Raw genomic sequence first — 14993 nt, forward strand, 5'->3', positions numbered from 1 at the left:
CAGTCAACCCGAACACTTACAATACATGCAGCCACTATTACAACTATCATACGAACAGAAAATAATTGAGTTTAGAAACCTTAAGTCACTTGCCTACAGTAATGTCTCTTAGAAGTACACTTGCCTCTTACTGAGGGCTGGGGTTAAGCACTGTACCACGTGCTTACTTAGGTGTCACAACAATCTCTGAGGCAGCTGCAATCACTAGCAATCTTACCATACATCCAAGAAAAGGAAGGCCTACAGAGTTTAAGTAATTTGTCTATTCAAACTGCTAAAAATTAGACCATTTGAACTCCTGCCCCATTGAGTATAAACCACTAGGGGTTGTTGGTTTGTTTTTCCAGACAGGGTTTTTCTGTGGCTTTGGAGGGTGTCCTGGAACTAGCTCAGGTAGACCAGGCTGGTCTCAAACTCAGAGATCCGACTGCCTCTGCCTCCAGAGTGCTGGGCTTAAAGGAGTACGCCACCACCGCCAGGCAAGCATAAACCACTGTTAAACTGTGTCAAATATTCCCTTTTAAGCTACAAAAACAAAGGAACTCTTCCCCATGGCTTTTCTCTGTGGTATTTTCTGCTATTAAGCATTTTCCAAACTTTCTATGCCCTTAACTAGTACCTGAAAAACTAAAGTTGTCTCTAAAATTAACAAGTTTGCTGACAAGTTCTGTTGAAGAGGAATGTGAATGGCAAAATATGATAAAATATATCATGGGTTGATTTGAATAGAACAGAAAGCTAGCAACTTAATAGGGCAGTTTGAGAAAAAAAAGGCTTCTTTCAAATACAGAATATACACGTGGTGGCTAATTTTCATTGTGAACTTGACTGGGTTAATTAAAAGCCTAAACTTATCGAGGCACAAGCTTTGGGTGTCTCTGAGGTGTTCCAGAGAGGATTAATTCAAGGAAGAAGACTCTACCCTGAATGGGGGAGGCACCCGAATGCCATGGGCTAAACTGCAGGCTTAATAAAAGGAAATGGGAGTAGGCCATGTCTACTTCCTGATCTGTATAGCTATGAGCAAAGGTCACTGCTATAGCTGCTTCTAACATCATGCTTTCCTGTGATGGCTGGTACTCTTAAAACAGTAAGCCAAAATAACATTTCTTCCCTTAAGCAGTTCTTGTCAAGAATTTGGTCATAGCAATGTGAGAGTGGCTAATGTCACAGCTTACACATAAGATATTTAGCTAATCCAAGAGGAAAACTTTGCATAGAATTGTGCTGAGGCACAGTCCATTGTGAGGATGTGACAGGCAGCTCTAATCTGATGGCACTGTGTTTTCTCCTCCAGAAATGAACTGCTCTATCCCAGTCATTAAAGTGCTCAGACCTGCGTAATAATTTACACAGAACCCTGGTGATGACTAAAGAATCTTTTTTTTTGGTTTTTCGGGTTTCTCTGTATTGTTTTGGAGCCTGTCCTGGAACTTGCTCGGTAGACCAGGCTTGGTCTCAAACTCACAGAGATACACCTGCCTCAGCCTCCAGTGTGCTGGGATTAAAGGAGTGTACCACCACCACCTGGCCGGCCGGCCGGCCAACTAAAGAAATTTAATGTGGAGCCACGAATCCCTTAGAATTGTTGTCCTTTTAGCACTGGGACACCTGGGAGGTCCTAGTGGCCTGCAGGTGAGATAAGAACAGGGTAATGGGCTGTGAGGTCTTAACAGCTGCTGGTTGCTATGGGAAAGGGATGATACGGTCTTTTTATAGTAGGGAATGTAAGCACCAACTGGGGAAGTAAAACAATTTTCCTGCGCAGCTGTGGATTCCATGGATAGTTGTAATACACACCTTTCTGATGGTTGCCTTAAAACCCCACCTTAACCCCTCTTTGGTATGGCATGTTATTTGGCTCTAAGGCTGCTGTCCTTCTGCTAGCAAGAAGAATAATCTCCAAATTTGAATTGAGTCTAAGTTTCTGGTTTCTTCTAATGGATTCAAATGGGAAACACATTTTATTACTAGCTCTGACCTAAACCTCACTATTTTATCTAGGTCAAACAGTTCAGAAATACAAATACTCATTTGGATTTCTATGACCTTAAGCTCATAGGCCCATATGTCCAAATAAAAGGTCGTTAAAGTGCAAGGAGATAGCAAAGGATGCAAAGAGGATCAGTTGTGTACACTGCCTAGGATGCATTTCTGTATTAGAGCTTGAAAGCAGCTCCTCCTGTGTAAACAGCAATAGACACTAGTTTTTAAATGCTTTCTCAGCTTGGCCTCCAACTACTGAGCTCCTTTCCTATTCTCTTACCCTACTCTTCCTACCTCTCAGAGATGGTATACTCATATGCTGTAGAATACACATGCAAAAAGTAAATGTTATAGTTCATTCAATCCTTTCCTGGTAGACATTTGAGTTCTGTTAGCATATAAACATCTACTGTATTAAACACTTCGGTGTATGCCATTTTGTATACGGTGAATATTTAAGATAGGTTCACAGAGGGTCTACATGTTAAAATATTATGCAATGAACTAATGGGAATCATTCTTATAAAAAGATGTACATTTTGGAAAATCTCATGATAATACAAAACCCAGCTTTTCACTTGAGTGTAAAAACTATCAGAAGTCCAACCATTAAGTTACTCGGATGAGCTGTAAGTAAAATATTTATGGAAAGAATATCCCAGGATTTAAGATCTTCAACATAGAGAATAAAGCAAAACAAAATGGCTCTTAAAATGTGCTTAAATAGCTGGCAGTGGTGGCATACACCTTTAATCCCAGAACTCAGGAGGCAGAAGTAGGCTGATCTATGTGAGTTCGAGGCCAGCCTGGTCTACAGAGTGAATTCCAAGACAGGAGGGCAACATAGAGAAACCCTGTCTTGAAAAAACAAAAGTGCTTAAATATAAGTGTGGCTTACTTGTATGTTCTGAGACCTACCTGATCACAGTTAAAGGCAAAACACAGTAAGAAAAAATAGTTATTCTTGTGTATTGTCTGAATTATCCCAATTACTTAGAAGAATTACATACCCACATTGACCACATTGACCTTATCATTAAAAAGATACACTTGGCTGGAAGTGGTGGAAGATGCCTGTAATCCCAGGACTGGATGAGCTGATGCAAGATGAAAGCAAATTCAAGACCAGCCTGAGCTATTCAGGCAGACCCTTTCCCAATATACAACCCCAGCAAATCCAAAACCAACCCAACAAAACTCCACACTCACTCACTTCTAGAGACATGCAGAATTTGTAGAATACTTGTGAAACCACTAAAGACTATTCATACCTCCATCTAGAAAATAGTGGAAGAGTTGGAAGGCTAAAACACAGATCCAAAAGCAGTTAAAAAATAATAGACTACTTTGAGACTACTTTTTATGAGAAAACATTTTCTTCAAATGATTTATCTCAAAAAGATAACACAAATACCTGCCAAAACCAAATGATTTGCTTGCTGTTTCTTGTATAATGTCGGTAAACAGTGTTTCTCTGCCAGTCTGCCAAGTCAACCTCTTGCATGCCACACAGCATAACCTGGGGAAGAAGCATGGTATCAGCCACAATAAAGCACAATAAAGACTGGGGGCAGGGTTGTGTTTGTTTATCTTTTTATTATTCATAGACGTTTCTGAAATATATTCTAGGTAGAATAGTTGGTCATGGTAGGTTCTGCCAGTGTTTTGGTGTTTTCCTTTCGCCCCTTTCTGAGGCAACGTCTCACTACGTAGTCCTGAGTTGGGGGTGAGGAAGTGGGGGGGAGGTCCTGGAACTCACCACCTATACCTGGGTAGCCTATAGACCTAAAACTAATGGCAATCCTCAGTTAATCCTCCCAGTGCTGAAACTATAGGTATCTACCACCAAGCTTAGACTTTGTATTTCCTTAATGGTACCTTTTAAAGAACAGAATTTTTACTGTTAATGAAGTCAAGCTGTTTTCTTTACAGTATTAAAAAATTGTAAGCAACTTCTATATCATGAACACTTACATTTTCATGCAGGTATTTGTATAAATATGTATTTCATTCCATAGGTAACACCTAAAGGATAATTTGCTAGAGCATAAGAAGACATACATTTAACAGTATAACCCCGAGAAATTGCCAACATTGTACAAAGTGAAATTTCATTTAGGTTACCATTCTCTTGTTTTATTTTAGGCTTTCATGTTTATACTTAATATTCATCTAAAAGTAATATTTGTTTATTGGCTGAGGTAGGGGCCAAAGTTAACTTTCTTTCACATAGATATCCAATTGTTTCAACATTATTAGTTGAAAAGGCTTTCCCTTTTTTCACTGAAAATAATCTGACAATGCATGTTGTGATCTGTTTTGAGATCTGTTTGGATGCCATCAATCAAAATTTGTACATTTGAAATATGCTACATTGAGGACATAATGGTAAGTGAAATAAAGAGTCAAAATAATGAAAATAAAGTAGGGGGACTTGAGGCTTTGTGTTTAATGTGTGTAGAGTTTCAGTTTTATAAGATGAAACAGTTCCCAAGACTTGATGCATACCAATGCAGTCATACTTAACATTATTGAATTAAATATTTCAAAATCAGTCTAATGGTAAATTTTATATGTATTTTACTCTATATAAACAAAACCGCTTCTGATATATGCCTAACCTTACTCACATGCAGTCAGGATCACTAATTAATTAAGATTTAATTAAGAATCTTATCTTTCAAGGTAAGTCACTATTAAATTAAGATTTCTGAAGCTTCCCTAAATTATTAATAGCGATCAAATCACTCTTTATGACCCTTAACAGATGACACAGATTAATGATATTATCCTTGTAACATTATTGTTCTTAAAACATCACAAAACATAAGACACACCCAATGCCAAATGCATTTAGACAAATGAGAAGAGTCAATATGATACTAAAACATGGACATAGTGTAAAATTGTAAAACAAACCAAACATGGTAGACTACTGCTGGCATGTGAAGCCTATGCAGGCTGAAGTAGAAGCATCAGGATTTCAAGGCCAGTCTGAGCAGAAGTAGACCCTGTCTTAAACAAAGGAACAAACAGCACTGAACCTGCAGAGGAGAGGTGAGTTGTGTTGGTGTGGAGGGGGGGAGGGGAGGAGATGGATGGATGGATACAAAGTCCACCCATTCCCACATCAGTATTTCCAGCTATCAAATAATGAAAAAAATAGCCAAACCTCCAATTCTTTTTCATCAAAGTATTGTAGCCACTGAAGGGGAACAACTTCATTAAACCCATCAAGGAAAGCTTTGGTCTGTTCTTGTACTCCTCGAGAAAAACGCCATTCCGTCATTAAGCTGCAAATAAAGACAGTATTGGAAAATAGGTCATCTATATATGAAACTAAGGGAAAAAACACGAAGAAAGCCTTAAATTCCTTCTCTTTTTTCAAACTACACTCCCCAAATATATGCACACAACAAGTATGTATGCATGTATTTTTGTGATTTTAGAGTTAATATGATTTTCCATTAAAAATTTCATTCTATCTTTTGTAGTTACTTTTATTTTTTTGAGATTATAGTTTAATTATAACATTTCTCCCATCCTTTTCCTCCATCCAAAGCCTCCCATACACCTCTTCCGTATTCCAATAAAATGAAAATCCATAGGAAATGATGTATTTCTTGACACATATATTTACCACAATTACATGAAAAGTATATAAATAAGTAGATCTATAAAAAGCAGTGAGGTCAAAGCAGTAATAAAGAATCTTCTAAGAAACTGACTCAGACCTACACATACTCACACAGAACTAATATTAGTGGTCCTCAAAGTACTCTATAAAATAGAAGAAATCCAGCAAAGTTATTTTACAAAGACAGTTATCACCTGATATCAAAGCTTCACATGGATGGCCACACTAACAGATACATTACCAAACACACATGAGAGAGACACTGATACTCTGAGACTATAGGATAGAAATCACATGAGATTTCAAAGGATAGAGAAAAGGCCTTTGGCAAAGTATAACCCTTCAAGACAAAGGCCCTGAAGAACCTAGTATAATGCAACAACATAATGAAGGTTGTATCTGACAAATCTATAACATTGCAGTAAATGCGGGAAAACCTCAATGTGTTTCTGAGCAGGACCAAGACCAGGTACTTACTTAGGATACCACTTGAAGTCTTTACCAAAGTAACGAGGTAAGAAAGAAACAAAGGGCACAGGCTAGAGCAAGTCATGTTATTTCTATTTGTAGGCTGACAAATGCTAAAGACTCCACACATCACAAAACTTTTAGAACTAACAAGCATGTTCAACAAAGTAACAGGACAAAATCAATACAAATATATAAATCAGCTACTAATAATTTTTATAGAAGTCAGCTTACAGTTTTTCTATATACCAGTAATGAACATGCTGAGAGAGAAATCAGGAAAACAATCACATTCATGATAGCCAGAACATAAATCTTAAAAATAAATCTAATCAAGAAAGTTAAAGACTACTGTAGTGAAAATATTAAAACACTAAAGAAGGGATCTGAAGAAAACAGAAGATGGAAGTTGCCCACACTCATAGAGCAGCAGAAATAATAGCATGAAAATAGCTACACTTTCAAAAGCAAACTACAGACTCAATGGAAACCTCATCAAAATTCCAATGCCACTCTGAAAAACTTTTCAGAAGATTTGTAGAGAAATACAAAATACCCCGGACAACTTAGAAATCTAGAACAAAAAGAACAATTTAACAAAAGCACAGTGTGCAAAATAAATGACCTGGCTCAAAAACAGACATGTGGATTAATTCAATAAATTACAGGCCCTACAGTTACATAGCCACTTAACTTTTGTCTAATGAGTAAGCAGTTCTTAAAAGATGAGGTTAAAAAAAATACAAAAAGTTCAACATGCAGAATGCAGAATGGCTACCACAGAAAAAACAACCAATGCTAGCCAGGAAGTAAAAAGAGAATCCTTACACACTGCTGATGAGAATGTAACCTGGCTTGCTACTATAGAAATTAGTAAAACCAAAAAATAGAACTATTCTCAAGGAAGAGTGTATCAATTGTTAAGCCAAAACCAAACAGTCCTGAAAGTACACATATAACTAACAGCATACAGACTGAGCAGATTATATTTAGGAATATAGATGTATATACATATACACATAAGACAACAGTTAGTGAAAAAAAAGGTGATCACGAATTTGAAAGAGAGCAGAAGTACATGGGAAAGGATTTGAAGTGAGAGAAGGGAAGAGGGAAATTATGTAAATATATTATAAACTCAATTTGATGACAATGGGTAAAATTAGAGATGATTAAGTGAATTAAAGAGTTCCACAATATCCAGGGCTACACAAAGAAACACTATCTTGAAAAACCAACCAACCAACCAACCAACCAACCAACCAAATAAATAAATAAATAAACAAACAAATAAATAAATAAGTAAAATTATTAGAGTGGGAATGCAGCATGGAATGAAATGACAATGACAGCATAGTTTCCGGACATGATTTTGCCCATTCCTAGCATAGCCTCAGTTCCTGCATCTATAAACGAAGAAGCTACACAGTCTTTGCAAAAAACTTTCAACAAGGTTCATATCTTCCTTCATGATTCAAGTATCAATTACCTACATTCTAAAGTAAGTAATATCTACCCTTTTCTGTTCTCCTCTTTCCACATTATACTGTGCCTGCATGTTTACATCACACATACACATTATATAAGTTATACATAACTCCTGATACATACATACATACATACATATATATACATGTATGTATACAGACACACACACACACACACACACACACACACACACACACACTACAATAGGTTCCACATACGAGGTAAAACATGAAAATCCCTTTTCAGCACCAATATTCTCAAGCCTTCTGATCTAGGCAAAAGGAAATGCCTAGTGGAAATGCAAATGGGAAGGTGAAAGACGGCACACATTTTCTTATTTCAAGGAAATTAGAAATGGGAGATGTGGATCCGCTTTAGAGCACAAACATCAGACCCCTAGCAGAGAAAGAACCTGATGAGAATTTCCCAATATGTAAAAACTAATAAAATTAAGGGTGTATATATAGATTTCCAGTTAGACTCTGTAAATTCTACAAACTTGAGTCCAATCAGCTCTATGTACATACCCAATATATTCATCTTTGTTTTCTTCAGTCACCAGGATGTTGGAACCTCCCAACTTCAGATCATGTGAAGTAACTTTTCCCAGAATCTCCATGTCAACAGAAAAATACATTTCTAAACCACATTCTTCAATGTTGTTGTCTCTGGATAAAAAATAAAAATAGCATGTGAATATGCATATAAACAAAGTATATAAATGAATTTCAAGTAAATATCTCAATGAGAAAGAAATCTTCAAACCTTATCCAGATAAGGGAGTTATAAAATTCAGTGTCAATAGATTCCAAATCCTTAATAGTAAGTTTTTTACTTAGCATACGTTTGTAGAATGGTAAAGAGAAACCTGTGTCAATAAACTTTCCATGGAATAGTGCCTGTTGAGAAAAACAAGACATTTTAGTTAAAATTACAAAATAATCTTTAGGAAATGATAATAAAACAGAAGTCAAGACTTTACATTTTAAAAAGCATTACTCAATGGTATAAATTGTGAAAATTAAAATATAAAATGCAAACCACAGAAAACAAATTTGAATGAAAAACTTATAATGTACAATCCAAACTATATATAAGACAATATGGGACTTTATTACCAACTTCCCATAATTTTTAACTTATTTTTAAATAATTAACTACACACAGAAATGAAAAGCCCCATTAATCTCTTTCCAATCTGTAGGACCTCCATGTCTTCATGCTTATGTACAGCACCAAAACAGGAAGAAGTATCAGTGAGTTTTGATCCTATGGATATCTAAAACCACTCACTGAATCAATTATATTGACCCTCAGCCCCTTATTCAGGTTATATTCAGTCACCAAGTCATTGAAATTATCCTCTTACACAAACCACCCCCCCCCACTGTATTTCAAACACAATCCCAAGCCTAGATGAACATGCTAGAAGTACATAAACTAAGCAAGCTAGTAGTACCCAGGAACATCAGAAGGAACATTATTTCTTTTCTATGCCGAGTTTCCCTATCTCAGATGACTATTCACCAGTGTGCCTCTGTCCTCAAATACTTACTATACTTAATGCACACAGGAAAGAGCAACCAGGAAAGTTTTTTTGTGCAGTCCACTCAGTCTGCTCATTACTAGCATCTGAACTCCCCTACTTTTTTTTTTAACTGCCCCCCAGAGAATAAACTAGTGGTCTTTCTGGTTTCCCTCTCCCATCTCCTCTCTGGGGGGCTGAGAGGCCATTAAACGTGGAACTCCCATACTTTTATTGCAAGTAATCTTTCTATTACTTTGTGAGCAGTATAGACTTCTCCCTTTTATTCAAGGTCATTGCTCTTATATTCCTTGTATTATTGATTTCAGCAAATTCTTTGTTCTCAGCTGGGCTTCATGGCACATGGCTGTAATCCCAGCACTCAGGAGGCTGAGGCAGCAGGCTATCAGCCCAAGCTACAATAACAAAATACTACTCACTGGCATCAAATTCTCTATGCTACCTTACTGCAAACTTTTCTAAAGTAGATGCTTATATTTTGTTTGAATGCACACCAGTCTTTCTATCCTACCACTTATAAACATTTTTCACCATGCTAAATGATTGATGGTAGACCCATCAGTAACATATGAAAGGGTTAACCATGGTGTCTTTGGAAAACACCTCCTTCCATTTTCTTCTAGGAACCACTTACGTGATTTTCTAATTTCAAGTAGTTTTGTTTATTTGATTAAGTTTTTCACTCCTTTTCATCTCCTCAGCTTATAAATATCCACATAATTCCTTAATACAACCATGAACTTTTGTTATTTTCTACATGATTAGAACCTCAAATGCCTCTTTCTAATCTAGACATCTCCCCAGTGCCAGATTTGGATACCTACTACACCTCCACTGGATGCCATACCTCCAGTATTTATTTGCTCTTACCATCAAGTCTTATCTTAGGATATAGCAATTTCAAGCAAATGTACTGGCCATGCATTTTGGTGCCTCACTTTACTCTTATGTCTTGCCATTAATCTCCCAGAAAACCTAGTTCTTTCTAATTTCTGAATATATCTTGAATCCAAACCACTTCTCACATCTATTACTAAACGATTTAGATCCAAAATCATTATGAGCCCTCACTGTTACCTCTGAGTGGTCTTTATGTCTCTACCTCTGCTTTCCTCTATGCACAGTTAGATTCCTTGTTGGTCTTCCCAACTGACCCACTCAAAACCTTTGTATGACTTTCCTAAAAGTCCTACATGGTATTTCTCAGTCTCACCTCTTACCATATTTTCTTCCATATACTTTGCCCCAACCATGTTTTTTCAACTAATGAGGCATTTCTAAACCCTGTAGCCTTTCCTTAGCTATTCCATGAGCACTTATGCTCTTCCTGAAGGAATTCAAGTGACCCAGTCTCTTGTCTTCTTCATGTTTCCATTTGTGTTCAACCTTCAAAGGTCTCCTTTAACCCATTATATGAAAAAGTAACACCCCTTGGCTCCCGCTTTATAGAATTTAATTTCCAACAGTAGGAACTCTACCATTTTGTTTTGTTATTCTTTAATACCCAGTGCCTAGAAATGAGCATGGAATTACTTTAGACTCTCAGCAAATCCTTGCTAAACAAATAAGTTGATAATGTAGTATAAACATTACAAACACCTCTCAAAATACAACAATTCACAAGGGCAACTGCAAAGCTCTGAAAATTTTAAAAGCACTAATTCCCAGTGTATTTATTCAGAAACTCTGGTTTTCCCTTTGGCTAGATAACTACATACACTACTCCCTTTTCCTCCCACACAAGGTGAGTAACAAAGAAGGCTTTTACTTTTTGCTTAATTCTATTTATTCTTCCTACATTTCATCCACACATATAATGTGTATCTTTAATCGTATTCTCTTCATCATGTTATCCCCCCTTCCTCTCCCAAAGAACTTTTCTTCTTCCCAACAAATTCCTCCCCCTCTACCTTCATGTGTGTGTGTGTGTGTGTGTATGTGTTTAAGCACACACATCCCATTGTAACTAATCTGGGTTGCTTGAATGAGCATGAGTAAAATACTGCTTACAAAAGAAAGGAAAGTTTACTGGTGGCTCCATCACTGAGGAATGTGACACTTCCCCCAACAACTGAGAATTGCCTGTAAGTGTTCAAGGAATTTACAAAGTCTCTTTCAAAAGAATTTTATACAATACACTTTTTTTGCACATGTCTGGGTATGTGATATGCACATGTGTGTGAAGGCCCAAGAATGATGTTGAGTCTTCCCTAAATTATTCACCACAATACTGACACAGAGTCTCTCAATCAGACCTGAAACTTACAGTTTCAACAGATTTACCTAGCCAGCTTGCTCTGAAGATCCAGTATTGCTTTCTGAGTATTGGAATTATAAGCATGTCACTGAAGTCTGAACTCTAGTCTTTTAGCCTACTTGGTAAGAAATTTAACATTTAGATATGTCCCTAGCTCCTAGAACACTTCTGAACTAAGCAACACAGAAATAAAATAACAGAAAGTTGGGAACTCACCATTGCAATAAAGCGACCAATAAAACAGAAGTATGAAAGATGATCAGGATTTATGGTTGATGCTGGATTTATCTGTAAACAATAGTTATTCTTGCCTGCATACTCAAATAAGCAATACATTGGGTTCAAAACTTCATGGGAAAGCAAGAAAAACCATTCTCTATAAGAAAATAAGTCAAGATTACTTTTAGTATTCACATATATGTGGATTTTTAAAGGTCTTAAATATATTAAAAAATAAATGTGTACATGCCCACACATACATGGGTGTGCGCACACACGCACGCACACACACACACACACACACACACACCTACTCATTTCTTAGCCCTCCTCCATTTATATTTTATGATCTGGCTTTCCTTTCAAAGCCACAACTAGTTCTAAGCAAACTACAAACTCAGGTTTCCTCATGGGTATGTTCTTTTCTACATCAAATTTTTATTTGGGTATCTTTCTTCAACTTCAATTCAACTTATGTAGATTACACTTTTTCTCAATTCACACTTCAATCCTATCTCAGCAATTTTTGAAGCAATTTCAGAGTATAGTACATATCTGTTATTGCATTTATTGTGCAAAAACAATCTGAAAATATATTTTTATGCATATTAACCTCTAAGGCAAAAGCCATGTCTATATATTTCAGTATTCGTAACTCTTATAGGCATTCTATAATATATATTTAACAAGCTTTTTGTTATGTGTTGGGATTTTTTTTTTTGGTTGATGCTGGAAATGTAATCCAGGACTTCATGCATGCTAAGCAATGGATGAAGCACTGAGCTATACTCTGAGCCTCCATTACAGGTTCTAGAAAACATCTGATGGTGACATTCCAACACATACACTGCTGCTATAAAACAGTGAGGTGTTGTTTTTTTTTTAAAGTTAAGGTCTTACTTCACAGTTCAGGCTAATCCGGAACTTGATACATAGTCCAGGCTAGATTTGAGATGATAGCAATCTTCCTGACACAGGCTCCTAAGGGAATATATATGTGCCTTTTACAGAACAAATATATTTAAAATGTTGCAAAAATTAAAAAGTGAAATATTTAAATGTGCTTACTAACTTTTAACTGCCTATTATAATAATTTTTAACACAAAATAAACACTTACAAAATGTTCTAAAGAGGGATTCCAAACTCAAATATTTACTATGATCATTGTGAGTTCATGAGGCTTTGCCTTGCCACAATCCCAATTCTTCATTATAAACCTGATAATAAATATTATTGGCTTTAAGGAAAGAAAACTTTTAGGCACAGTAACAGTCTTCATACAATGGTTGTAGTAGACAGTGTTGGGTACTATCTATTGTAGTGAGTGCATGCTATCCTAAAGGACTCAGCCAATCAGTTCCAGTAAAAGCATAAATTTGAGTATACTGTTGTTAAAGAAAAGCCAGAATTGTTGTTGTTGTAATGGTATTGTTCTTTATTTTATATCTTGAGATTGGCCTGGAACTTGTTAGGCAGACCAGGCTGGTCTCAAATGAAAACTGTCTGCCTTTGCCTCCTGAGTGCTGGGATTAAAGCTATCACATTTATCTCAAGAAAAGACACAATTTTAATTCTTCATCTCAATCTGGTAATTTGTGTGATACTATCAAGCAATTTGAAAGATTTTAAGTCATCACAGGTCACGTCTATGCTGGTTCCTATAGTCTCCTATTTTGTTAAATGTTTAATAGAGCTTTTAAAACATTCCCTGAAAACACCTGAAGGGTACAGAAGACAATCGCTAAACAAAATCAACTATGAATTAATGTTAATTCATAGAATTAAATTAAGGCTCAAAATATTAAGTGAACCAAGTAACTTCACTTTGTGATTGGACTGAAGTAAGATATTTTCCTCAAAGAAGAGAAATAAGTAAATCTAGTAAGAATTCTGTGTGCACTCAAGACACACACACACACACACACACACACACACACACACACACACATTTCCAACTGCTCCAGATCACTTTCAGAAAGCAGCAAACCATAAAAAACTATATTGATCTAAAAGAAGAATGGATACATGATAAAAGCCTCTACCCTAATACCAACACAAAAAAGAAGTTCCTAACTAGCAAGAGGCAGAATTGACTTTCAACACAAGCTCAGCTCTGCACTCTCAAACTAGACACATGAGGCTGAAAGAATCATGACCCAATACATAAGAGCTAGCATGGCCTAGAGAAGACAATGAAGAAAACAGTAACACAGCAAATGAAGAAAAATCACATGAGAAGCAGCAAAACATAGGGCAATTCTGCAAATGGTGACATGAAGACAGGTTCCAGAAAACCAAAACAGGAAAAGCACTAGGATCAAATGATAAGTGACAGACACGTAGAGAAAAAGATGTGACACATAAGACTGACAAAGGAGATTCCACATACCCATGACTGATGTTCCTGAAGAAAGAAAAGAACAAATAGAACAGAAAAAAAATATTCAAAGATAAAATAGAAGAAAACTTCCCTGAAATTAAAGTTCTTAATATGTTCCTTTAAAAAAGTCCAAATGCCAGGTGTGGTGGCGCACACCTTTAATCTCAGCCCACTGAAGGGGGGCAAGAAGCAGGTGGATCTCTATGAGTTCAAGGCCAGCTTGGTCTACAGAGTGAGTCCTAGGATAGTCAGGGCTATGTGGACAAACCCTGTCTTGGAAAACAAAACAAACCTAAAGCAAAACAAAACAAACTAACAAACAAAAATCTGTAATGAAACTAGTGTACTTTAAAGACAGTGTGACACCCAGGGAAATTTTCTGACAAAGGTTTGGCCTCATACTGCCTAGTGCTCACATTCAATGCTAAACCAACAGTGAAGCAACCCCTAAGAAAACTGGATAGACAGTGCTGTGCAAGAAATGTCTTTCTAGTGAGGTTGTTGTTTACATAACCAACAAAGAAAATACTTCCAAATATGTAACAACTACAGGAACATATCCCCCATGAACTCTTGAATAAGTACCTCAATGATGAGTCTAACCAATCAATGCATGATCAAGTCAAATTTAGGAGTAACAAACAATGATACACAAGAATCGATTACATGCATTTAAACTGTCCAAACACAGAACTGGAACCAATAACTAAGACAAACAATAGTTCACAAAAGAATGTGAATGTTATCATGTTAGACACTGAGGAAAATATATGTTCTCTCTTTTCTAAGATGTACCCTTCTTTTCAATGTCTGGGCATTTCTGAAATTGAGAAAAACACATTCACAATGCACATAATATGAATTTTCTGGATAGAAGGGCTTACTGAAAATGTATAATAATGTTTTGGATAAAGAAAGAGGCTAATAGAAACACAGACAGACCGACAGCAAGGCTGTGTATCTACTTCTACCAGTTGTGACCTGGGTCTGCATTTCTGTCAGCTATACTG

General features: G+C 36.4%; 1 protein-coding gene across 4 annotated transcripts in view; it reads right to left on the reverse strand.

Moving 5' to 3' along the window:
• The window catches only part of Wwp1 (WW domain containing E3 ubiquitin protein ligase 1), a 99236-nt gene that overhangs the window by 14604 nt on the left and 69639 nt on the right, over window positions 1–14993 (reverse strand). For all 4 annotated transcript variants that reach the window (XM_040741367.1, XM_040741365.1, XM_040741364.1 and 1 more), the window contains exons 18-22: window positions 11599–11758; window positions 8345–8478; window positions 8107–8247; window positions 5159–5279; window positions 3401–3505 (exon numbers count right to left, since the gene is read on the reverse strand). In XM_040741367.1, coding sequence (XP_040597301.1) covers window positions 3401–3505; window positions 5159–5279; window positions 8107–8247; window positions 8345–8478; window positions 11599–11758 — 661 coding nt within the window. The remainder of the gene's footprint in view (window positions 1–3400; window positions 3506–5158; window positions 5280–8106; window positions 8248–8344; window positions 8479–11598; window positions 11759–14993) is intronic.

This window comes from Mesocricetus auratus, unplaced genomic scaffold, assembly GCF_017639785.1.
Source record: "Mesocricetus auratus isolate SY011 unplaced genomic scaffold, BCM_Maur_2.0 Super-Scaffold_6730, whole genome shotgun sequence".
NCBI lineage: Eukaryota > Metazoa > Chordata > Mammalia > Rodentia > Cricetidae > Mesocricetus > Mesocricetus auratus.